The sequence below is a fragment of the Canis lupus genome, chromosome 33, assembly GCF_003254725.2.
Source record: "Canis lupus dingo isolate Sandy chromosome 33, ASM325472v2, whole genome shotgun sequence".
NCBI lineage: Eukaryota > Metazoa > Chordata > Mammalia > Carnivora > Canidae > Canis > Canis lupus.
Window position 1 is genome coordinate 16,330,814 of NC_064275.1, and position 27,802 is coordinate 16,358,615.

Sequence of the window (27,802 nt, forward strand, 5' to 3'; positions counted from 1 at the left end):
AATCATTTGCACCCAAGTACAAGAGAGATTTCAGAACCTGTGGTCTTAACCACCGGTTTGTACAGATGGTCTAGATAGGCTACACTGGAATATATTACAAAATTTGGTTAGGACCATGGTTACAGGGGAGAAACAAGAGACAGTGTAGAGAGTATAATATACTAATAAACTGGATTCAGCTGCTTCCCTGGCTATGTGGAGCCAAAATCCAATAAAAACCGACTAGAGGAACTTTTCAAGTAACTCCATCTCTGGCTTATTCGAAGTAAGCCCCAGGGAAGCCACATCCACGTGGATGGGTTCAATGGTAGGCAAACTGGGACTAAAGATATAGAATAGTGGTTGGGACAAATGAATCAGATGTGGGTTCAGGTCCATGTCCATCACTGGCCACCAGTGAGATTCTTCTGCCTCTGTTTCCTCATTTGTCAAATGCAGCATCCATGTCATAAACCTGTGGTAAAGATTAAATTAGTTAATGATTAATTCTTGAAACATGAATGCGCTTCATAAATGTTAATAGTTAATATAAATGTTACTATGCAAAGCAGAAATATGCTCAGTTTATGTTTGAATTTGAATTTAGGTTGTTTTCAGTTGTAGACATAAATCCTAGCTCTACCACTTACTGACCATGTGAACAAGCCCCCCTACCTCCCCCCCTGGACTTTAGCTTCCTCATCTTTTAAGTGGTGATATTACCTACTCCATAAAGTAAGAATAAAAAGAGATAGTATATATAAATTACCTGGCACACAAGTGAGCACTTAAATATTATAAAAAAAATCAAAGCATACAATAGCTAATATTCTTCATGTGTCAGCTCCAGATACTCAGCTAATTAGATAAGACACTTATCAGCATAATTGAATAAATTTTATTTTTGGACCTCATTAAACTAAAAGTCCCTTTCTATCTTATAAATTGAACTTTTGGAAGATGATCCATTTGAATTGCAATTAGATAGCAGTCGTCTAAATAATTAAACAATAGGGTATCTATGTATAGCAACTATTAGACAGTTTTTCTCTATCTATTTTAAAGACTTGTGGGTGCATGCTATGCAAATGGATTTTCAGGGATTTTTTTTATCAGCATAAATAGACTGAAATTTAAGTAACTCAAGCGGCACAGACAGTGTGAGTCATAGTATTTTCCTTTTTTTCTCAGATGCCTTGAGTTCTACGACAGCCATATCTCAGGAACCTGGTAACAATGGGACCCTTGTGAAGGATCCAGGAGATCTGCAAACATGTATTGCACAGAGTGTTTTTACCTCAGATACTCAGATGTGCCCTGAGGTACACCCTTTCCACCCAGAGTTTCATGGAGATGAGACATATCTCCCCATTCTCCATAAAACACGAACAGCAGGTGTATCGGTTGGGCTGGTAACCATTTCTTCCTTGACACCAGGCAAAAGGTACTTCAGCTTAATTGACTGATATTTCATAGTCAGTTATTTCTCACTGCAGAGTTAAAATCATGACTGTGACAGGATCAGAAATCAGAATCCAGTAACAGGTGACTCGTGATAAACCGAAGTATCGAATGGACTGGAACTATACCTTCTCTGCACTATTTAGTCCTATCACCTTCTCATACAAACTGCAAAGAAATATTTGCCTTATGTGCTACGAATTTTTTTAGAGAAGAAATGTTTTTGCAATTTCTCTCTCCCCCTGCTTCCCTCTCCCCCTCCCCCAACTCCTCGATTCTGACCTGAAACCTCCACATGGGTGGCTTAATTCTGTGTCACACGTACAGAGCTCTGGGTCTTTGTCACCTCTCCTCCAGGTAGCTCACCTTCATTCCACTCTGGCAAATGCATGGGCAGCCATACCTCGAAGCTTCTCTTCAGGCCCAAGTTTGTCAACTTCAGTATCTTAGACTTGAAGCTTTGTCTTTTTGATGGACTTCTGTTTCCTTTCTTTTCTCCCTCCTATTCCTCCTTGACTTACCAGCCAATGGAGAGTGGGATAAAGGGCGTGGATCCTCCTGAATGCCAGCCCCATTCTTCTGTGATTGTGCACAAATTACCCAACCTCTCCACACCCCTGTTTTCTCCGCTGGGAAACTGTGATGATGTTACCCATGTCAGAATAAGTATACAATAAATAGCAACTTTCCCCTGCTTTTTTCCAGACCCTTCTTCCCTTCCCTTGCATCCTCCCCACAAAAGCTCAGAGCTCTCTGATGTTTCCCTTTGTCTCTTAGTCATTTCTAGCTTATCGTTCTCTCAGTCTATCCTGCACCCCGGTTTACATTCCAACTCTGCACTCACTAGTTCTCAAGATCCTGCCCCTCAGATCTCTGCCACACTTTGATAATCCTTTGTCCTGAATAAATTCCGACATCCGTTACTCTGGGTTAGTGAGTATTCATGACTCAAACCATGTGATAGTACTGCAGACTGATTTTTAGTGGTGATTTCAGAGAATCTTGTATCATAACTACCCCTTTTATTGCGGGTGAGCCTTGACACACTTTGGCCGAAGTAAACTACCATTTCCTTCTGGAATCATTTGTTAGTATGACATGGTGGGCATACATTTGGACTAGAGACATGTGGAGGCACAAGAAAGATGAAGTTTCATAGTTTATCAAGTATTTTATAGTGGAACTTTATCTTATTTTTTTAAGATTTTTAAAAATTTATTCATTTGACAGAGAGAGAGAGAGAGAGAGAGAGAGTGCACAAGCAGAGGGAGAGGCAGGCAGAGGGAGAGGGAAAAGCAGGCTCCCTGCTGAGCAGAGAGCCCAATGTGGGGTTCGATCCCAGGACCCTGGGTTCATGAACCGAACCAAAGGCAGACACTTAACTGACTGAATCATCCAGAACTTTGTCTTCTAACAAAAAAATCTGTTGACCGTATTGATGACCCCCAATTATTCTTAGCTACCTCAGTAGAGTTCTACAAGTTTCCTGATGGTCCTTTCCTTCTTTCTTTGCTGATTGGCTTTTTACTTCAGTCTTCAGTCCTACGGGCCTTCTAATCTGCTCTTCATAAGCAGCCAATGCCACTCCAAACTGCATTCCTTAATTTTAGTCATTCATATAGGATTGTAATGGTACCTGTGTAAGTTTACTAAGGCTGTCATAAGGAAATACCATAGACTGGGTGGTTTGAACAACAGGAATTTATTTTCTTATACTTCTAAAGGCTAGACATTCAAGATGAGGTATGAGCAGGCTTGGGATCTTTTGAAGCCTTTCTCATTGACTTGGAGATGGTCACCTTCTTGTTGCCTCATCATATGGCTGCCCATATGTACACACACATCCCTGGTGTCTCTCTATGTATTCTAATCTCTTCTTATGAATACACCTGTCATGGGATTAGGGCTTGCCCTAACAACTTAACCTTATAATTTTTAAAGGACCTATCTTCAAATAACATCATATCCTGTGGTACTAGGGGTTAGGGTGTCAACATATGAATTTAGGGGGCCCAATCAGCCAAATACAGTACCTCAGTTTTTCTTTTATTTTAGAAAGACAGTTATCCATGGATCTCTCATGTTTCTGAATATTTTGTAAACAGAGGCATTGACTGCCCTTTTATTCTGAACTATCTATTTAAGGATGCTTGTGTAGTGAACAGCCTTGGGAAATAGAGACAGACTCTCCTGGGCTATGATGCTTACTTTCGAGTACAAAAGATTCAAGTTCTCTAAGCTCAGAGCTCTTCAGTTATGATTCAAAGAAACTGCATGAGTGGCATGCAGATTTCCAATCTTAGGAGAGAAACATTCAGTCCTTTACCATCAAGTATAATGATAGTTGTAGGCTTTTTGTAGATGCCCTTGATCTTGTGGAGGAATGTTCCATCTATTCCTATTTTCTGAGAGTTTTTAACTTTTTAAGAATCAAAGATGGACTTTGATTTTTGTCAAATGTTTTTCCTATGTCTATTGACATGATTAGTAGATTTTTTTCTTTTTTAGTCTCTTAATATGATGAACTACATTGAGTGATATTCAAATGTTAGAGTAACCTTGCATTTCAGGGATAAACCTCACTTGGTCATGTTGTATTTTCCTTTTTATATATTGTAGTGTTAGGCTAAAAAAATTTTAGAAATCTGACTCTATGCTAATAAGGGATATTATTTCTCCTATTGTGGCTTTGTCTACTTTTGGTATCATAGCAATTTTGGTTTCATAGAATAAATTGGGAAATATACCCTCTTCTTCAATATTCTGTAAGAGTTTGTATAAAATTAATATCACTTCCCTTAAATCCATAATAGAATTCAAAGTTCTCTGAACCTGGAGTTTTCTTTGTAGTAAGATTTTTCACTGTAGCTTTAGTTGATTTAATAGATACAAGTCTATTCAGGTTATCTACTTCTTCTGAATACGCATGGGTAGGTTGTGTATTTTAAGAAACTTATGCATTTCATATAAGTTATTAGATGTATTGACTTAAAGTTGTTCATTATACTCTTTTATTATTTTTAATATCTGTAGACTATTGATGTCAGTCCATATTACTGATGTTGGTAATTTGTGTCTTGTTGCTTTTTTTCCTGGTCATTCTGATTAAAGGTTGTTTAACTTCACTGATGTTAAAAAACCAGCTTTTGGGCAGCCCTGGTGGCTTAGTGGTTTAGCGGTACCTTTAGCCCAGGGCATGATCCTGGAGACTTGGGATCCAGTCCCATGTCGGGCTCCCTGCATGGAGCCTGCTTCTCCCTCTGCCCCTCATTCTCTCTCTCTCTCTCTCTCTCTCTCTCTCTAATAAATAAATAAAATCTTAAAAAAAAAGCTTTTGGTTTTATTTATTTTGTGCTATAAGTTCCCTCTCAATATTGCTTTAGTTGCATCTCACAAATTTCTGTTGTTTTCGTTTCCTTTTAGTTAAAAGTACTTTCTGATTTCCCTTTTGGTGTCATCTTTGTCTCATGAGTTATTTAGAACCAGGACACTTAATTTCCAAATAATTAGGTGGATTTTCCAGAAATCTGTTATTTTCCATATACCAGTTGTTGATTTCTAGTTTAATTCCACTGTGGTCAGGGAACATACATTGTATAAACTAAATCTTTTCAAATTTATTGGGATTTGTCTTATATCTCAAAATATGACCTAGTGTGGTCAATGTTCTGTGTGTACTTTGAAAAAAGTGTGAATCCTTGCTGTTTTTGTGTGTCATGTTCAGTAAATGGCATTAGTTTATGTTGATAGATAGTGCTCTTCAAGTTTTCTATATCCTTATTTATATTCTGTAACTAATTAATCGAAAGGTAATGAATTTTTACTATAATTTTTGATATGTTTATTTTCCTTGCAGTCTCTCAGTTTTGGTTTTATGTATCCATGTATCCTGGACTTCTGTTATTAGGTGTGTAAAAGTTCAAGATCATTATGTCATCTTCAGGAAATAACTATATATCATTAGAAAATAACTATATATCATTAGAAAATAATCATTTTTATCTCAGTAGTATTCTTTACCCTAAAAAACACTTTGATATTAATAAAAACATTCCATTGCATCTTTTGAATCTGGTATATATTCATGCTACCATTCTGGTAGCATGGTATATATCTTTTTTATTTTTCCACTTTTAACCTATTTATGTCTTCATATATAAAGTAGGTGTCTCATAAACAGTATATAGCTGGTTCCTGCCTTTTATCTAATCAGTAACATAATGTAATTGCTGATATGTTTGGGTTTAAATCTACCATCTTCTTTTTTGTCTTCTTGTTCTATCTTTTCTTTGCCTCCCTTTTTTTCTGCCTTGGGTTTTTGATTAAGTGACCATGTCTTATAATTTCATTTTATTTCCTTTGTTGTTTTATTAGCTATAGATCTTTTTATGTTATCTTAGTGGATACTTTGGGGTTTATGATGTCCACCTTTTATCTATCACATTCTACTTTTGAGTGATGTTATGCCACTCTCCATAAATTACAGAACCACAGTAGTACTTCTGTTTCTCCTCTCATGGCCTCTGTGGTGTATCATTTGTTTTATATATGTTATAAACTCCACAATACACTGTTATTACTCTTATTTTAAGTAGTAATTTTTGAAAAGTGTGATATAATTAGAAAAACATATTTGATAGTTACTCACATAGTAACTAATTTTTTGTTCTATCCAGATTTCCCTGGAATCATTTTCTTATGCTTGAAGAATTTCCTTTAATATCTCTGTTAGTTTAAGTCTGCTGAATTTTTTCAACTTTTGTGCATCTGAAAAAAATCTTTCTTTCACCTTTGCTTTTGAAATATACTTTTTAGTGAGTACAGAATTCTAGAAGACAGTCCTTCCTCTGCCCCCACACACACCCACAGTCCTTTTTCCTTACTTTAAAGATGCTCTTCCACTGTCTTCTGGCTTGCATTGTTTTCAAGGAGAAACCTGGCATCCTGATCTTTCTCCTTCTGCATATCACATGTGCTCTGGCTGCTTTTAAGATTTTTCTCTGTATAACTAGTTTTAGGAAATTTTGAAGAACTTTGGCCATGATAGTTTCAATCTTTTTTTTTTTTTTTCTGTACCCTGCCCCTCCTCTTCTTCCATGATTCCAAATACATGTATATTAAGCAGCTTGAAGTTATTGCATAGTTCAATGATTCTGTTTTCTTCTTTTTTCAGTCTTTTTCCCCTTCTCTTTTTATTTGGGATAATTTCTTTTGCTATGTCTTCAAGTTCGCTAATCTTTTTTCCCCTGCAACATCTAATTTGTCACTAACTTTATTCAATGAGATCATCATCTCAAACATGTTTTTCATCTCTCTAATTTCAATTTTGATCTTTTTTATATCTTCCACATTTTTGATTAACATACTTATGATTTCCTCTAGCTTCTAGAACATATGAAATGCAGTTTGGAAACTATTTTTATATCCTTGTCTGCTAATTCTATCATTTTTATTGCTTCTATGTCAGTTTTGATTGATTGCTTTTTCTTCCTCATGCCCCTAATAGTTTCCTCACACAAATGCACTGATCAGAAGCATGTGCAGCTCTACTCTCTAGTACTTTGCCTTATTAACTTCTGTCGTGGCCTTCTTCAACTTCTAGTTTTATCTCCTCACTTGATGGAGTCTGCTGAGATCCACATGTGTTTCTCTCCCTGCCCTATGACCCCCAAAGTCTCTCCAGGCAGTAAAGTGCAGTTATAGCTCAACTCTTAGTGACTACTCTCCTTCACTGCATATTGTCTAATGTCTTGAAGACCATTTCAAAAATATTTTATCTGGGTTTTTGGTTGTTACAAGCAAAAGAATAAATCCAGTCCCTGTTATTCCACTTGGGCAATTAGTTATTTACAAACCCCTCCCAACAGATTATACTCTCCTAGTTCATTTTAACGAGCAAACAATAACAATAGCTTTTTCTCCCTCAGTGCATTATAATATCTGTGGCTTATTTGTTGCTGTATTTCTTCAGTATTCAGCAGAGGACCTATCCAGAATAGATATCTAATAAGCATTTGAGTGAATAAATTTGCCCACTGTAGAAGTGGAGAAATGATAACTTTAATAAGAAAAAAAGAATTAGGGATCCCTGGGTGGCGCAGCGGTTTAGCGCCTGCCTTTGGCCCAGGGCGCGATCCTGGAGACCCGGGATCGAATCCCACATCGGGCTCCCGGTGCATGGAGCCTGCTTCTCCCTCTGCCTCTGTCTCTGCCTCTCTCTCTCTGTGTGACTATCATAAATAAATAAAAAAAAATTTAAAAAAAAAGAAAAAAAGAATTATTTTAAATAAGACAATCTACCATGAGTTAGAAAATAAGCTGGTGATGGGGGAGGGATGAGGTAAGCAAAAGGGGACTTAGAAATTGGGTAGGTCAAACAGTCCAAAAAAGTATGAAGAGGACACAGTTGGGGCAGAGGAGAGATAGGATGAGGTGGTGAGGATGAAACAGGAGAACATGCTCAAGGGCTTGTCAAAAACAGCCCCACCCCAAAACAGGTACAGGAAAATATAAGGGTATGATGGAAAATTTGAGGCAATAAAGGCAGAAGAAGGAAAGAGACATATAACATGAATGATAGGTTAAGAAGAAAAATGAAGATTTTATGTGCAGCCATCTCTCTAAAACAGAGATGTACTAGTTATGTATGATTTAACAGGCTTACCAGAATTACTGCCACTTTATTCTCCAACATCCCACTTATAAAACAAGAGTAACAATAATTACATCCTTATTCCTAGGGATTTAGTCAGTGTAAATATTTTCTACAGCCTGTGGAAAAAGGCCAGGAAGTGATTCATATTTCACAACTCAATTTCTGACTGATTCTCTAAAATTCAACTGTTTCCTCCTTTTTTCTTTGAAAAATGTAGTTTAATTGAACAAAATTTAGCCTTGGCCTTTTATCCAAACATTTTAGAATAAAAGCTGTGTTGAAATTTGTTATATGGTTATCTATTGTAAGGCTATGACTCAATGATTGTGCTCACCAAAACACTAAGATGTGAAACAATAAGGAATACAATTGCTAATACATCTCAATGAAAAGCAAATTAAAAATGTCTTAAGAGCTAACAGTGTGGGATCCTGAGAAAGAAATGCCTCAAGAAATGTTCTAGTTATTATTAATTTTGGGTTTGGAATAGGTTAGACACTTGAGGTAGGCAAAAAGCATTTCACAGAAAAAAAAGAATCTGACAATAAGTATGGATGTTTGGGGGATTGCCCTTTGGCAGAAAAGACTAGCTTCCAATTTGATTCGGAACAAATCTGGCTTTCTCTGTGTGGGAAGATGAGTTCATAGCAACAGATAAAAAATAATGTCCTTTGTGAATCACCATGGCCAGTTATGATCTCAACTGTTTGCCCAAATAATACCCTCCTTCAAATGTCTAGGCATATTGCCTGGAAAGGTGAGATGATGCAGAGGAGACCTTGGTCCGGAGCCTTCAAGCCAAGCCAAAATCTCCAAATCTCCTTGGAACATCTTGGGAGTTGAAGCTGGTCTCTGCTCAAGCATAGATACAGGATTCTTTTTCTTTTTCTTTTTATTTATTTTTTTACAGCATTTTTTAATATAATAATAAATTTATTTTTTATTGGTGTTCAATTTGCCAACATACAGAATAACACCCAGTGCTCATCCTGTCAAGTGCCCCCTCAGTGCCCATCACCCATTCACCCCCACCCCCCACCCTCCTCCCCTTCTACCACCCCTAGTTCGTTTCCCAGAGTTAGGAGTCTTTATGTTCTGTCTCCCTTTCTGATATTTCCTACCCATTTCTTCTCCCTTCCCTTCTATTCCCTTTCACTATTATTTATATTTCCTAAATGAATGAGAACATATAATGTTTGTCCTTCTCCGATTGACTCATTTCACTCAGCATAATACCCTCCAGTTCCATACACATTGAAGCAAATGGTGGGTATTTGTCATTTCTTTTTTTCTTTTTTTTTGTATTTGTCATTTCTAATGGCTGAGTAATATTCCATTGTATACATAAACCACATCTTCTTTATCCATTCATCTTTCGATGTCCCGGCGTTTCATTGCATCTGTGTTTTGGGGGTAAATCCAAAAACAATGCAATTGCTGGGTCTTAGGGCAGGTCTATTTTTAACTCTTTGAGGAACCTCCACACAGTTTTCCAGAGTGGCTGCACCAGTTCACCTTCCCACCAACAGTGTAAGAGGGTTCCCTTTTCTCCGCATCCTCTCCAACATTTGTTGTTTCCTGTCTTGTTAATTTGCCCCATTCTCGCTGGTGTGAGGCGGTATCTCATTGTGGTTTTGATTTGTATTTCCCTGATGGCAAGTGATGCAGAGCATTTTCTCATATGCATGTTGGCCATGTCTATGTCTTCCTCTGTGAGATTTCTCTTCATGTCTTTTGCCTATTTCATGATTGGATTGTTTGTTTCTTTGGTGTTGAGTTTAATAAGTTCTTTATAGATCTTGGAAACTAGCCCTTTATCTGATACGTCATTTGCAAATATCTTCTCCCATTCTGTAGGTTGTCTTTGAGTTTTGTTGACTGTATCCTTTGCTGTGCAAAAGCTTCTTATCTTGATGAAGTCCCAATAGTTCATTTTTGCTTTTGTTTCTTTTGCCTTCGTGGATGTATCTTGCAAGAAGTTACTGTGGCCAAGTTCAAAAAGGGTGTTGCCTGTGTTCTCCTCTAGGATTTTGATGGAATCTTATCTCACATTTAGATCTTTTCATCCATTTTGAGTTTATCTTTGTGTATGGTGAAAGAGAGTGGTCTAGTTTCATTCTTCTGCATGTGGATGTCCAATTTTCCCAGCACCATTTATTAAAGAGACTGTCTTTCTTCCAGCGGATAGTCTTTCCTCCTTTATCGAATATTAGTTGACCATAAAGTTAAGGGTCCACTTCTGGATTCTCTATTCTGTTCCATTGATCTATGTGTCTGTTGTGCCAGTACCACACTGTCTTGATGACCACAGCTTTGTAGTATTCTTTTTAAAGAATAACCTGGATCTTAGCAGAACTCAAGAGGCTCATGGTGACCTGGCCGAGGCCCACTCACCACTTCCCCAGGGATCATGTTCTCCAGCAACACTGAACTACTATAGATACTGTATAGGCTAACATGCTCTTTCAGACTTCTGGAACAGCATTCTCTCTCATCTGCATTCTCTGCTCTGAAGTCCCTCCTCATCTCCTTTCCCATTGGTAGGAAGACAAACTTTTGTCTTTGAAGACACCTGAAACGCCACTTCCTTCATAATAACTTTCTTCATTTCAGTCTTAGTTGTTCCCCCCTTACCCTTTTTCTTGGATACCTCTTCAGGCAGGGCTCAATTAAGACTCTTGAGGCCCAATCACTAAAACAATTAGGCAGCCTCACCTACATTTAGAACAATTAAGATATGACTAAATCCTAAAATAGATACAAGGAAATTTTTTTAAGTTCTGAGTTTTTCCAGAAGACTTCAATTCTTTTAAAACAATATATCCCATTTCCCCATGAAGACCATGTCTTGCCTTGTCTTTGTGTTTTATCTGTTTGAGTGACTAGCACATAGTGTTCAACACGGCTTCTTGAGTAGAAGAATGAATTCTTGAACATTTTTTTTGAATTCTTGAACATTTTTATTTGTAATTTAATAGCCATTCATTTTTTGAAAACAACAACTGTTTTCCAAATCTCCTGTGTTTTTTTTTTCCCTTTGTGTGATACTGCTTTGTAAAGGAAAAATTTAATAGTGTAAACCTTAAAATGAAAGGACAAAACAACCAAAAATAAAGAGTGGGTAAAAATATAACTTTAACTTCTGGGATTGAAAATCTTCTTGTATTCTATGTATTAAAAATAATTCCTGAGTGAAATTCTTGCAGAGGGCATGGGTGGTTAATGTCAGAATACTCTCATCCATCATCTTACCATGCCCGAATATGATCATCATCGTTTTGATCATTATTGCAGCATACTGAAGTGGAATGTTCTAGAACAAGGAATCATGTTAGGGAGTAAACAATTTGATGGCAGATTGAATAGGAACTGAGCACCTTCGGGATGAGTTGAGGACAATGGAAGGCTTAGAATGGGGAGGAAGGGGAGGAAGATAACGGAGGTGGGTCTTAGAACACAAAGTATCCCTCTTAATGGTGGTGAAGGACATCACAGATTTCTAAAAAAGGAGTCTAGAGTGGTTGGATTCCACTCCTACCTTCAGACTCTATGCTTAAGGTCCTACTACTTCTCTCTGAATATGGAACATTGTAATAATAAAAGACTAATATCTATTGGAGCCTTATTATGCTTGGCAGTGTTGCAGGCATTTTACATGTACTAGCTTCTTTAATTTTCATTAAAAATCCTATGGTATAGAAATTATTACAATTTCCATTCTTACAAATGAGAAAGCAAGTATAATGAATGTAACTCTAGGCAACTTGGCTCTAGAGCCCTCACTTATTTAGCCTCTCCACTATTATCCCTGGGTCTTTTAATTGGCAGTGAGAAGGGTCTTTGAGACCACATAACCAGGCTTCCTCATTGCATATGCAAGGTCTAGAAAGGCTTAAGCAATTTATGTGATGTCACTCAGTGAGGGGTGGAGTTGGATTTGAACATAAGCAGTCTGTGTGGTAGCCCTTGCCCACAGCTTTGCAGGACCTGAGATTGCATACTTGATCATTAGTGCTGGGTGCACAAATACAAGAAGATGGGCCAAGGATAAGGATCTTTAGTTATAAAAGGATCAACCAAATCCCAAGGCCAGAGTGGAATCTCACCTCCAGTCAAACTTTCTTTCCACTACACAATGGTGTCCCTTCTGTATGACTCAGTCAGATTCCATCTCAAACCCAGCACTGGCATCTTCTTACTCCGAGATCTTTGTGTACCCCTACTGAAGAGGGATGCCATGAAAGGATGTTCCCCAAAGACATGCAGCTAGATAGTGGGAGAACTGGGATTTGGAGCCAGGAGTACCTGACTCCAGGCCCATGATCCTCATGGCAGATAATCAGAGCAAAGACAGGTCAAGAAAATTATTGCAAACATTTAAAAATCACATTGTTTAATAAACATTTGAATCACATTGAATAGAGTAGATGATTGACATTCACAGTATAGCATCCCTTGATTTATAGTCAAAGAACTGAAACTTAGTTCTCCAATGGCCAAAAACGAAACAGTGCAGCGGATTATTATACCCAAGACAGAGGGAATTTTGCTATAATGACTGGGCTGCCAGAAGGGGTGAGCATTGTATCACTCAGAAAATCTAGTGTAGTCTAGAATGACAGCTACACATGAAGATGGGCCTTTCCTGCAGAAAGAGGGTCAGACATACCCCTGACCACAGCAACTCGATGCATGAGAACCTGAGACAAACAAAGCTGAGCAGAAACCACTAGTTCATATTTGTCAGTTTTCAGCAGGAAGTGAAAAGCTTGTGCTGCTCCTTGGCCACTGCTGTCAAAAGTGGCTGAGGTTGCCTGAGTGGTTCAGAAATATTTCCTAGTTTGCTGCTTCATACAGGCAAAACATACAGGAGTTTTCTATTTCTTTTCTCCTGTCTCTGGAAACTATAAGATATATCTTGAAATGCAAAATTTCTTCAATACAAAATTGTAATTAGAATCATTAAAAAGATATGTAAGTTTTGTATCGTGGCAATAGAAATGCACTTCAAACACTTTTACAGGAAGTGAAGAATAGGGCGAGTTAGCTGAAATGGAAGTTTGCATGTCCCATATGTGTAAAAGAAGAAAACTCCATGAGTGTGAGAGGAGAAACATGAAGGACTCTGCACTGAAGAGCACTTGAGCTGTATGATTAACTGCACTGATACAACAGTGAGTGTTTCTTGAGCATTTCTACTGTCCAGGCACTGGACTAGTTTCTGTGACAGGGAAACAGATGACCAAAATGCATTCCCTACTCTCGAGGAGTCAATGGTCTAACAGAGATGAGACAAATATATTTCACCTTAGGATCAAGTCATTATGTGATTTGTGTTCTCTACTCCGTAGAGGACTTAGTATTACCAAGTACTAATGGAGTACAAGAAAGGAAGAAATAATCCCAAATGGGCGTAAATTAACATTTGATCTAGGTCTAGAAGAAAGCGTAGAACCCTCAGGTTGCATGAGTGGCTCAGTGGTTGAGCGTCTGCCTTCAGCTGGGGTCCTTATCCCAGAGTCCTGGGATCAAGTTCTGCATAGGGCTCCCCGCAGGAAGCCTACTTCTCCCTCTGTCTCTGTCTCTGTCTCTGTCTGTCTCTCTGTGTCTCTCATGAATAAATAAATAAAATGTTAAAAAAAAAAAGAATTGTCTCTGTGCATGAGGAATGCAGTTTTTCTTTCTTTGTAATATGTGGTTTTCGGATATACTGGCCTCAAATTAAGTTGGGGATTAGTCCTTCTTCTTGATTTCTGGGAGAGTATGTGTGAAAGTGATATTGTTTTTCCCTTAAACATTTGGTAAAATTCATCAATTAGTTATCTGAGCCCAGAGTTCAGTTTTTTTGATAATAGTGTTTTTTAACTGCAAATTCAATTGCTTTGATATACACAAGGATACTTAAGTTATCTATTTCTTCCTAAATGAGCTCTGGCAGCTTGTGTCTTTCAAGTAACTTGTCCATTTCATCTAAGCTTTTACATTTATTGACATAACATTCTCCCTCCTAAATGTTCACACACTTAATGACAGAGCTTCAAAACTCAAATTGAGGGGGATCCCTGTGTGGCTCAGCACTTTGGCACCTGTCTTCGGCCCAGGGCATGATCCTGGAGTCCCGGAATCAAGTCCCACATCGGGCTCCCTGCATGGAGCCTGCTTCTCCCTCTACCTGTGTCTCTACCTCTCTCTCCCTCTCTCTGTGTATGTCACGAATAAATAAAATATTAAAAAAAAAACTCAAATTGAGGGGCACCTGGGTGTGTCCGTGGTTGAGCATCTGCCTTTGACTCAGGTGGTGACCCCACGGTCCTGGGATCGATTTTCGAATCAGGCTCCCCATGGGGAGCCTGCTTCTCCCTCTGCCTATGTCTCTGCCTCTCTTTCTGTATCTCTCATGAATAAATAAATAAGATCTTTTTAAAAAACCCAAGTTGATAAAATTGCAGGAAAAAATAGAAAAATCCACAAGAGTATTCACTACTCTTTTTTCAGTAACTGGTAAAACAAGTGAAATATCAAGTAGGTCTGTTTGGCTGATAGTGTTCAAGTCTTCTACAGCCTTACTTAATCAATTTTTCAAATATCCTTTTGTTATCAACTTCTAATTTAATTTCATTGTGATAATAAGTATACTCTGTATGATTTGAGTAATTTTTTTAATTTATTGAGCCTTTTTAATGGTTCAGAATGTAGTCTGTCTTGGGAAAAGCTTCATGAGCTCTTAAAAAATTATATTTTGCTGTTATTGGGTTCTTTAAATGTCAACTAGGTCCAGTTGATTGATAGGATTGATATTTCCTTTGTGAATTGGCCCTGGAAAAATTTTTTGAACTGAAAGTATTTTGTCACTATTAATATAGCCATTCTAGCCTTCTTTGATTAGTATTTATGTGGCATATCTTTTTCTATGGTTATACATTTAACCTATTAATGTCTTCATGTTTAAGGTTGATATTTTTGTATGTGAGATATATATTAGAGATGGGTCTTGCCTTTTGATCCAATATCATTATTTTTGCCTTTTCCCACAGTAGCTATTTGATCTACATTTAATGTGATTATTGATGTGGTTAGGATTCAATCTACCATTTTGCTGCTTATTTTCTATTTGTACCATTGGTCTTTTATTTCCTCCATTGTCCGTTTCTGCCTTTTTTGAAATTGAACATTTGCTTTATGGTTCCATTTTATCTCTTTTGTGGAATTATCATCTATAACTTTTGGTTGTGTTATTGTAGTGGTTGCTTTCGAGTTCATACTACTTAACTACAATAGGAAGTGTGCCTTCAAGTGATATGATCCCACTCCATGTATTGTACAAGAAGCTTAAAACAATAACCTTCTATTTTCTATTCCTAGCCTTTATATTTTTGTTGTTGCACAATTCTATGTCTATCATAGAGTTCACAGTATGTGGTTTTAAGTTTCGTTTTAAACAATAATCTTTTAAAAAGATTTAAAACTAAATAAAATTCACTTAAATTAACACACTTATTTATCATTTCTAATGCTGTTCATTCCTTTGTGTATATTTAGGTTTTCATCTGGTAATGTTCTTGCCTGTAGAACTTATTTTAACATTTCTTTGTTGAAAGAGTTTTGCCGAACTCTTCCAACTTTAGTATCTCCAAAAAGAGACTTATTTTACCTTTGTTTCTGAAGGGTGTACTCACTGGTTATAGATTTCTAAGTTGTATTTTTCTTTCCTTTTAGTACTTCAAAATTGTTGCTCCATTTTTTCTAGCTTGCGTCATTGCTAATAAGGAGTCTGCTGTCACTTGTATCCTCATTCTTTTATATTTAGTATATCTTCAAATTCACCAAATTTTTTTATCCATGCTTTATTTGCTGTCAATCCTACCAACAGTATTTTTCATCTTAGACATTATATTTTCATTCCTAGATTTTCAATTTAGATCTGTTTTGCATCTTTTATGTCTCCACTTAACATGCTCAATTTTTATTTTCTTGAACATATGGAATATAATGTTGATAACTATTTTAATTCCCTTGTTTTTTAATTTTATCATCTATGTCCTTTCCTGACCTGTTTCTATTAATTAATTTTCCCCCCGGTGTACTGGTTGTATTTTTCTGCCTCTTTGTGAGCCTGGTAATTTTTGATGGGATACCAGACACAGTGAATTTGGGATGCTGGATATTTTAGTGGCCCTAAAAATAGCCTCAAACTATTTCTGAAGTTTCACTAAGTTTGTTGGAGGCAGGTTGATTTTTTTAAGGCTTCCTTTTAAGCTTTGCTGATAGGACCTGGGAAACAGTATAGGGCTAACTTTGCCCCACCACTGAGGTAATACCTTCTCCCCAGTTCCCCACGAGTTATGAGCTTTTCTACATCAGCTGATATAAATGTGAATTATTCAAGGCCTTATGTGAGCTCCAGGAATTGATTACTTTCAGCCTTGTAGTTGATTTTTCCCCATCTTTGGGTAGTTTCCTCATACATATTTGCTGATCAGTACTCCAGATATTTTGCATATCTTCAGAGCTTTTTTCTATGCAGATCTCTCTTCTGTGGTATCTTGCTCTGTTAGCAATAGCCACATTGACTTTCCCAGATTCAGCCTCCATCTCCTTCACTCAGTGATTTTGCCAAGATCTTCTTGGCTTTACCCTCCTTGTAATTCAGTCCAGAAACTCCCCCTCAGGATGTAAAGCTAGGGAACTTACATGGTTTGTCTGATTCTCTTCCCCTTTCTCAGTCATCACTGCTCTGTCACATCTGATGTCTAATGTCTGGCAACTGATACTTCATGTATTATGCCTAGATTTTTAACTCTTTTGGGTAAGGGGATAAGTCCAGCCTTCATTACTCCACCTTGCCTAGAAACGGAGGTCTCACTGTTCTTTCTACTCCTAGGTGTCACTTCCAAGATTTTTTTTTTTTTTACTTCCAAGATTTTTTAATTGAAGTATAATTGTATATCCTTGTATTAGTTTTAGGTATATAACATAATGATTCAATATTTATATATATATAATAAAATGTTCACGACAGGAAATCTACTTAACATCTGTCATCATACAAAGTTATAATTTTTTTCTTGTGATAAGCACTTTTAAAATTTATTCTCTCAGCAGCTTTCAAGTATGGAATCTGATATTATTAGCTACAATAACCATATTGTATGTTATATCCCTATGACTTAGTCCAAGACATTTTAGTATGTATCTGATTGTGACATGATTCTGAGACTCATATCAGTTTTACAACTTTAACAACATTAGTTACCTAATATTCCTAGCCTGAATAGCTTTCTTTCCTTAAAAATGCTATCAGATCAGTAATACTAAACTTTCCTTAAAAATTCTATCAGATTAGTGATACTAAACTTTTTATCTTCCTCAGCAGATCAGAGTAAAATTAGAGATTCTTTCTGGGAATGATTCTCCATGGTAGGGTATTCATTCCCTCTAGGCGATGAGATAAAGGGAGTTGTGTACCTTGGAAATGGGTCTTTAGCTGGATGTGCCATTCTTTCAACTGACACTCTCTGGAATAGATGACTCAGTTTTAAGAACATCTATTGAGCAACTTGATTATATGGGGAATTGTGTAGTTCTGTGGGAGGACAAATATTGGCAAAATTGGTTTCATATCCCTAAATAGTAGAGAATATATAGTGATAATGTCCAAAGTTCTATTACTAAAACCATCTGAAACCATCGTTGGGATAATGTGTAATTTGTGTTAGAATGTTAGAACACATTGCATTAATAAAATTTCTTTCTCAGATCCCAGATTTTAAAAAGCACAGAAATGCAGGGGGTACATGATGTGGCACTTTGCATTATTGCCAACTAAAATTTGGAAGAGTTCTGTAGGTCTCTGGGATCTGATAGATAATTTAATTCATGGAAAATGGTTATAGGTCTTTTTGAATTTTCATATTTTAGAAATTTATTTTCAAAATTATTCTAAATCTCAAACTATTTGAAATATATAAAAAAATATCCATACACCTCTTTTGGGGAAATTCACCATCAATGCCATTTACCCATAAGTCATTGACTAAAATGTGGGAATTAATTTATCTGTATTATGTGTCGGAGACAGTTAAACACTGATGCCGTTTTCCCCAATGAACTAGAATAGTTCAATAATTTTCCCACTTAGTAGTCTTTTTATTTTTTACCTACATAGTCTAATACAATTAATCCATTTATGGATTAGCCGTCTTAGACTGTGAAGCAGTTGTTCCAGAAACCCCACTAATCACTAATTACTGTAGATCCTTTTTGGAAAATCATTTTCAGTGTGCATACCCAGGGGCTTCTAATCTGGTTAAAGGATTTCCAAGTGGGATATGCAGCATTTCAGCCAATCTGTACAAACGGATGACTATGTAGCTAAGTGGCACTGAAACTTAATCAAAATCATATGTGCATAACCAAGACTTGTGGATTTATACACATTTTCTGGATGTGAATGAAAAGAATTGTTGAAGTGTGAGCTGGCACCAGACCAGCTTTGCAGTCTAACCCAAACCCCCATTGCCATATGCTTACTTTCTCTTGCTTCACAAGTATACAGTTTGTAGTATATCCTGATTTGTGCTTTATGTTTTCCAATATTTCTTTAGAACTAAGACTTGTTAACTGATAGAAAAGAGGAGAGTTTAGCTCCTCAGGAGAACTAAGGCTGATTTTGAGTTGTGACCATGGCTCAAATGCACCCATAATACCTCGTGTGTGTTGTCTTATGGCCAGCTCTGTTGTCTTCAGTGTGCATTTGGATTACTCAAAGACATTGTTAAGTGCAGATTTCTATTCCTGTCTCAAGAGATTTTTATTCCCATAAGTATGAGGTGAGGCCCCCCAACGTGCATTTTTAATAACATTTCAAGTGATTCAAAAAAGGTGGACTATAGAAAGACTGTAAAAGGTTTGGTTTTCCAGATTTCCTCACTGCTTTATATTAGTTTTATTTGAAACTCAATTTTTTTAAAAAAGCCCAAATACAAAAAAACAGGTGCTAGCACTCATGCTTTGATATTTTAATTAGTTAAAAACCTTCTTTCTCCTTTCCCTCCCATTACACACTTCCTGTCCACTGGTCTATTGAATTTAAAATACCTGGCACTTTATTTTATGACACAAAATGAAAGGAATAGGCCAATAGATGCTCTGGTAAAAAAATAAGAAAGGCTAAAAATTCCTTTTTAATGCTTAATGCTATCGCAAAATGCATTTCCCCCACCTTCCTGGGTTCCATGTAATAAGCCCCTGCTAGAGAAAGACTTCTGCCTCCTTACCCTAAGTCCTAAGTTACTCCTTCCCAAGGAGGCAGAGTGAGGTGTCTGGTTAACAGGAGATGTGGGGTTATGTGTCTCAGTTGGAGGAAGATAATATATTAAAATCCATATGTAAAGGCGAGGGGTAGTCTCCCCTCTTCCCTATTCCAAGTGTGAAGCAGGACTTTAGGTAGGTGTGATTAGCCTGTGGATTCACTTTCCCCCTCAACGCCAGAACTGGACCAGGAGTGGGGATAGAAGAAGTTCTGATAAGTCCAGTGTGACTTTTCACTAATCTACATCATCCCAATAATTTATGAGCAATAAAGGTGATATTTTTTAAATCCACATATTCGACTCCTGTTTTCATCTCTCAATGTTTTTGAAGTTGGGTGGAAAAAGGGGAGTGTTATTTATTGACCTCTACCTTTCAGCCAGCCCCCCGGTACTTGGTAGATTGAAGCACACTAACATATTTGCATGTTTCCTTTTATATGACTTTCTACAAGTCAGTTCCTATCCATTTACATGGTCATGTATACTTGTTTTCCTACAAAATTTTCCACTAATGAAGAAAAGTATAAATTAATGGAAGTCTGAATGGAAAAGAACAATTTACCACTCTAAACCATGCCAGAATAAAAGGCTCTAAAATACTGGGTAAATGTGAATAATTCTGTGCTAGCACTAAGCAGTTTAAACCAAGGCACCAAAAACACAGCAGTGAATTTCTGGCAACGTAAGAGAAAGAGAAACTTATATACAGAGTGTCCTCAATTTATATTTGTGTTAAGCTTATAAAGCCAACATCCCCCTGACCAGACTGGAGCTTATATTTTTAAACAAGCACAGCAGTTTCCCCCCAAACCCCAATCTTTATTCACTTCTCTTGAAACTGTTTAAAGGAGTCTCATATATATGATCTATGGCACCTCTTCCTAACCTCTCTTTTATCCTCCCTTCTCTAGCATTCCTATTTTGCAGAAGCCTTCCTCTCCCCTAGCCCAGAATTTTCTCTTTGATAGCATCTTAGCCTACGTACTCCTCTCTTATCACTGTGTCCTTCCAAAAAATTATGCCGCTGGCCCATCATATCTCCCTGTCAGGCAAAGCCCCACGGAGGTGGCTCACCTTTTTTTTTTTTTTTTTTTTTTTGGATTGCTTATGGATTTTGGCTTTCATCCACCTGGGTACAGAAGAGGGAGTTATAGGCTAAGTAGGCATGCCAGATAATGTGTGGGAAGAGATGGCACGAATGGGCAGGGGTGGTTGGGAGGTTGAGGGAAAATTAGGAGCCTCTATACCTCAGTAATGTTATTGTTTCATTACCTTTGTACTGTGGGAAACTACCAGAACTGTCTGGATGCATATTAGCATGGCAGCCCATCTTCACAGAAAAGCATTTATGAGTTGACATTTTAATGCTCTGTGTTCACTTTTATGAAGTACACAATATTTGTCCAGGCTCCTGAATGGCTCTCTGTTCCTTCAGTTTGAGACCTTGGGAGATAAGGGAGTGGGGAACAGAGTCATCCACTGGATCTGCTGAATCTAGCTCTAACAATGCTGGGACCTGGGGCACAAAATAGATTTGGATCAACATTTTTCAGACTGTCCACAGATCCTTTTGAAGAATTGGATTCTTCCCCCATCACATAAACACACTCTGCGTAAATGGAATGTGCACTTAGCAAGTTTACTTATGTTTCTGTCCTTACATGTTCTGACTCACCTGCACTTTGAAAAGAAAATCAAGAAAAATGTTTTCTTTGAAAATTTTCCTTTCGGGAGACCTCCTCTCCCCCTTCCCACCCCCACCCCCAACAGCAAGTTTAGGACCAGAAGAGATTACCCCCGGGGTTTTAAGAACATCAATCAGTTTCACAGTTGGAGGCAAAACACTTCCTTGGGGAGCATTTCTTAACATAAAGCAGAATGCTTTGTTAGCCTCTGGCTGTGTTGAAAACCAGAATTCACTTTTCTATTCCTGTTCAGTTGTATTTTTCTTCATTTCCTTTTTCCCTCTTTTTCCTCTCTGGCTATTGAGCTGGGAGGCTCTGTGATGGCAAGGAGAAAAGTCACTGCCAGCCTTACCCAAAGACACTGGAGCACCAGTCAGAGCTGAAGTCCTGCCTATCCTTGTTCTCCTGACTAAAGCATGCTAAATCTTTTCTGAAACCCATAAGGAGGAAGTAATCGTATAAAGAAAAGCTGCTTTTAATTTCTGAGAAATTTATCTGTCTCTGTGTACTGATGTACCTACCTATTTATTGGAGGCACAAACCTGTTCAGGCACACAGGCACTGGAAATAGCATGGGTAAGGGTAAAACATAAAACACACAGTAGATGTCCGTGGGCAAGCCCAGGCCATTTAACTTAACTGCTCAAATAATGAGATGATTTCTTAAACTTAGGTGAATGTTGTGATGATTATCATTCAGCCGTGATATTTGTGCAGGCTGATAAGGACATTTTTTACATCCTTAATGTAACCAGGAGGTCAAAATAGAAGGTTATCCCTTGCCTGGATTTTTCTGTTTTTAAAAAAAAAAATCACAAGAGGGTTTGAGTAACCCTTATCTGTGTCTGCCTTAAAGATAAAGATAGTATTTGTCTTAGAATTTGAGAAGTGGGGCTGTACATGCTCCTTAAGACTTTAAAAGAGTTCTAGTGATCAGCTATCACTGGTGCCTTTGGAGGGCAGTGCCAAGAAGGCCCTCTCTAACAGCTTTGGTGCCCCAGCAGTGGGAGCTTCCTATCCTCAGTAGTGTCTATCTAAAAACACCCTGTGGCCAGGTGACTAGATACAGGAGTCACGTCACTTCCTAGTATTAGTCCTTCCATGTGGGTTTTAGTTGGATTTTAACAAGAGCTGTTATTTACAACCCATGTGCCTTCTGTGGCAAATAGATTCCACCTGAGGATGCTCCTTTATTTTGCCAAACAAGGTAGCTGTAAGAATGCAATTTGAGGAAGCCAAGGTGTATGAATTTCTCATATTGGGTGGAAATGCTCTATTGGCAGTAGTAGTGGTGGTGCGTGGGGGCCCCTAGGAGTGAAGGCCACTGGAGCGATGCAGAATGGGCAGTGCTGGGGGGAGTTGGAGGAGACAGGGAGAGAGCAGCCAGAGGGGGGAAAAACCAGGAAAGGAAACCTTCCCTTCAACTTCCTGCAACGGCTCCAGTGAAGTCTACTTTTGACTTTGGGTTCACAGGATTGGATTTGTAGGTTTGGGGAAGAAGGGGCTTGGGAGTCTGGTTGCAGCAAAGGCTGAGAGCAGCCTTGGGGCAGAAGAGTAAAACAGGCTGCCTTAGGAAGCCCAGATGTAATCTGTGTATACCAGTACCAAGATATTTGTCCATCTGTCTATCTAGAATACACAAAAATATAAAAACAACTAGACTGGCTTTTTGTGTGTGTGTGCTATTTACATGGTATTTAAAAAATAAAAAACCTTAGAGCAGTGAATATTAACCCAATCAGCCATGATGTATTTGCACTGAAAGAACCAGTTCAATTTCTGATTTGATTCATGGAGTGGATATTAGCATTATACAATCTATATCGCTCAACCAAACACACGCTTTTGTGAAGTTTTTCTTTAGTATTATTATTGCTACCTTCCTCCCTTCATTTCATTGATAGAACTCTGCATCTCCCCCTGCCTAAATGTCTCCCTTCCTTCATCAACTTAACACTGTCACCAGTATAGTTTCCCCAAGCAACGACAAAGATTCCGTTAGAGCCACAGGCACTTCACAGGCTTAAATCTCAGAAGTCTGTGTGTAAATCAATTGTTTCATAGTGTGGTTGCATTCTTCCCTTTGAAACTATATTATAAATTGTGTAGCAGACTTCATAAATCTGTGACCTAAAAACCCTTTAAAATGTGTTCTCTTCATGTGGTGAGATGGATCTTTTTTCTTCTCCTGAGCCTGGCATATATTTAACTAGGTTAACTGAAATAGGCCTTTAGTAATGGAACTCAAGCCAGGGAAGGAGACACTCTTTAATAAAAGAACGTGGGTTAGTACACAGAAAAGGCCCACCTGAGCAGTGGGGCAGGTCTCAGTCCAGGTGTAAGGGCAGGCAGGATGCCAAGGAGGGCAGGAAAGCAAACGGGTTAGCCAAATAATGTGCCATGAGGTTGGAGGAGAAGAGAGAAGACCAAAGAAGGAGTGGTTTCCCTGGTAACTGGATGTGGTGGTCACATGGGATTGCCTCAACTGGAGAAGTTCTACCCTGCGCCCGTTAACTCAGGGACAGACATGGAAGGGCAAGCAGAAAAGAGAGAAAAGCAGGGCTAGTAAGAAAGGAAGGAAGTTTTAGCAGTAGCTGTGATTATGTGACTTAAAATTTGTTTCTGGGAACCTTTCTGTGTAGTAGTACACTCTGTAAAACCCCTGAACTAGTCCTAGCACGAAATTCACAGAAAATACTTTATTCTGCAATATATCTGACATCAGCTTTGACTGTGAAAGCCCAAGACTTGTCAGTTATAAAGGCAGAAATTGCATGTACCTATGAGAGTATTTACCTTTTGCCAACTCCAAGGAAACAAAAATGAGTAACTCAGTTATGAATTAATCTTATAAATAGAGCTTAGAATATATCACCGGATGCATTCTTTGACATTTCTGATATCAGTACCATTTATCCAATTACTTTAGGGCTCCAAGATGTGAATAATGGTAGACACAATTCGAGGTAAACCAATCTACAATTTCTTTTTTTTTTTAATATTTTATTTATTCATTTAGAGAGGTGGGGAGAAGCAGAAAGAAAGTCCCAAGCAGACCCCACACTGAGTGCAGAGCTGCACGCCAGGCTTTATCTCACCACCTGATATCATGACCCAAGAGGAAATCCAGGATTGGCTGCTTAACCATCCAAGCCACCCAGGTGCCCCCAGTCTGCAATTTCTATCAAAAGGAGAGAAGGCTGACAAAAATGTATTTAGTCCCGAGGCTTCTCGGGAGCGAGTTTTCCAAATGTCTTGGGTCCACAAGCACCTTTTGTGAAGTGAAGGGAGATAAGGAGGGAAACAGCACAAGAAGACTTTATTGCCCTGAACTTTCATTTTAGGCCATTTTTTCAGTGGTTTAGAAATATGCAGAATTAGTGTTACTCAGCTTGGTTGGCAGTTTATGCTAACAGAACCCCAGTTGTGGGTGTGGTTACCATGGAAGACACTCATACAACACCCTCAGGCTGTGCTCCTGAGCAAGGTGGGAATGACAATATAAACTGGTAAGAATGGCTGGGAAATCAAATTGGCATAGGCCCCTCTGTAAGGAGCAATAATCACCTCATTTACAAAGGAGAGCATCTCTTCATGCCCCTGGCCACCATTTTCTTCAATATCTCCATAGAGGGATTCAGTCCTCCATCCCACCTAACCAGGAAAGTTGTGATATCGCCTAGAAGGGACAATGTGGGATGGTGGTTATCTTTACCAGTGGCCACCGGTCTGTCAGCTTTTTCTCTGAACTCTCCCCTCCTAATCCAAGTTCTAAATTACCACTGGTGTATTAATCATTACATCTTTATGATCCAAATAGGGAGAGACACCCCTGTTCATTATTCCTCAAGGCATGAGATAATCACAAAGCTCCTGAATATAGTGCTTTTAACTGAAGAATTAGGAATAATGGATTGAAATTACAGTAAAGAAATCATTTAAAATCAAGTGTTACTATCAGCATTCTTTAAATCTTTCTTCCAACCCCACCACAGAGATATGTTGCAGATAGACTTCTTTAGGAAGCAGAATGTAAGACAAAGTTTAGTGTGCAAGATAGGAGTGCCCTTGGGATGGAAGGTAGAAGGGAAGGTAAAGAAGCAGCATTAGGCAGAGAGGTTAGGCTGTGATGCATCCCTGTGAAGGCTTCAGATGACTCCATGGAGAACTCTGAACCTGGGATGGCCCTTCAAAGTTACCTCGAGTTGGGGCAATAGGGAGAGACGCCTTTATACTGCTGTGTCATGAGAGCCGAGGTGCTTCAGAAGGATGCCACTGGGTGAGGTAATGCTCTTCAGTCTAGCCTGTTTTCAAAGACAGCTGACAGCTGAGGGCTTTCTGCCAACAATCCTCCTACCAGCTGGAAGAAGTCTTTGATTCCTAAAAGGGTATCCATGGTGGGGCATTCCATTGTCTACCACAGTTGGCTTTGACTAGCTCACTCTCTCCTTGTACATGGCTGCAGCCGTGTGGCTGGATACCACTTTCTCTGTACTGAGCCCTCTTTTTCATCATCCTCTCTTCTCTCTGAGTCCAGGGAAGCTCCCCAAATCCCAAAGTCAGAGTATTGAAGGAAAAGTGACAACTTCCTGTTATTTATTGCTTTATCTTAGACTTTCCACTCTAGGCTGAGTACTGTGTCTTGCCTTTAGGAACCAAAATTTCTATTAATGTAGTTCTCCTTAACAAAAGCTTCTCTTTAGGACCACAGAGAACAACCAAAACTTTGAGATTTCCTTAATGAATCAATAAATTCCATATTAAATTCTTAGGTTATGTGCCCAAGATCAAATTCATTGCTTCTTTCACTTGTCTACACTGAATTTTAAATGAAAATGATAGGCTGGGACTGATGAAGAATTATTCTCTCCACTTCCAGAGCAAATTAAAAACAAGAATAAATTTATTTAATTTCAAAGATTTAATGATAGACAAAATACATATAGTATAGCATCCTTAATACATTTTTCTTTCACCCCCTCATCAATATTAAATGCTACTTAAACAGCTTATATTTTTTTACCTTCTCTGTATCTATGAGATACATTACTGAATATGAGTAAGATTTACACTGCCTCTTCTTAAATAAAAATTAAAATTCACATCTGGGAAACAAACAAAAAGAAGAAAATCAAAGCATAAAACTTTAATCAGATGAAAGCTTTTCTTCTTGAGTATTCAACAATATCTGGGACAGTTAAATTACATTTCATTGACATCAAGTTACATTGCAATCTCCCAACATCACATAATGATAATCCAACTCACTTTCTTAAGCATCACAAACAATACTCCTGTTTAGATGTTCCTACACAATTTTAAATATATGCAAGAATTTATGTTTATATGCTGATTTGATATGCTGGTCAATGAAATCGTTAGAGAAGTATATAGTTTCTAGGTTGTCACTACAGATATAGATATGAAAAAAGCACTTAAACTTTTTTTATAAGGTAATTTTTCTTGAACCACGAGTTAAGTCTCTGATATACTCAGGTTATACTAGTTTACTATGGCTTTCTTTGACTTAACAATAACTTGTTAAAACAATGTTAAAAAAAAAAACTAATACTTTAGAACAATTTGATTCTATTTAACAAAAAACTGGTTCCATCTTTAAATATGGAGCCTAATCCTAATTCATAAAGTCCCAGTTGTGTGTATATTTTAATTTCTTTTTTTCCCTTCTCAATACAGATAAAAGTAACTAAAATAAATTAGCGTTCAATACTAGTAAAGTGATCGGACTTCACATACATATATACATATTTGTGTTGTGTGTGTGCATGTACATATATACAAAAATAATGTATTCTTTTAAAAAATGGTTATCAGTGACTAACATAATTCTACTTGACAATGAGATTTCATTCAATCAGTTTATTTTCTATATACAAAGAAATACTCAAAACATTTGTGACCTAGTGGATTATAAATGTAATATCATGATTCAGGGGTAATTTTGGAGACATTACAAATGTTTATTAGTACTACATTTTATGAAGACCTTGAAAAATATAAATATAAAAAAAGAAAAATATAAATATGGTAGCCACTTTTGAGGTTGTGTTATGTTCTAGCTACTTTGTATACAGTATCTCATCAAATCCTTATAAAAACTCTACAAGCTATTATTGGTAGTGTTATCTTTTACATATGAGAAATTTGAAGCTCAGGGAGGATAATCGATATACCAAAGTGAAGGAGATGATGAGATTTTAATCCAAAACTCCTTGGCCCCAAAGACCTTAGTATTTTCACTCTTCAACCATGATGAAGCTCAGGAGTCCATCTTCAAAGAACTGTCTAGTCCTGGGCCTTGGAATGGTCAGTTTGGCATTTTTAGCCATTATCACTTACTCTCTTAATTCAGTAAACATTTTTATACCTACCACTAGATGCTAGGAAATGTGACAGGATTCAGTGTGGCCAAGCCAGCTGCTTTTGTGTGTACGGCTTAGGTAGTTGATTTGGGGGGTGATACTTGACTGTGGGGAATTTGTTCACGTCATTCAATCCTACTTGTAAACATATTTCTGGGGTGGTTTTAGAGAGGAGCCTGCTTAGAAACATGAGATTAGTCCTGGTAACACCTTAAAGTGTCAGTAATCTTTTCCTTTCCATGAGAAGAAGATGAAATCATTTAAAGCATGGGAAGAAATTTTATGTTGGCACAGAAAATTGAGGAAAAAATGTGTATTCATTAACTT

General features: G+C 37.7%; 1 protein-coding gene across 4 annotated transcripts in view; it reads left to right on the forward strand.

Moving 5' to 3' along the window:
• NECTIN3 (nectin cell adhesion molecule 3) overlaps positions 1-27,802 on the forward strand; it is a 294,923-nt gene that overhangs the window by 257,762 nt on the left and 9,359 nt on the right. The window contains exon 10 of one of the 4 annotated variants that reach the window (XM_035709821.2): positions 1,171-1,423. The exons of 2 other annotated variants lie outside the window; for them this stretch is intronic. In XM_035709821.2, the coding sequence (XP_035565714.1) occupies positions 1,171-1,423 (253 nt within the window). Of the gene's footprint in view, positions 1-1,170; positions 1,424-27,802 lie in introns of those variants that run through there. One more of the 4 variants, XM_035709823.2, reaches the window with a different exon arrangement.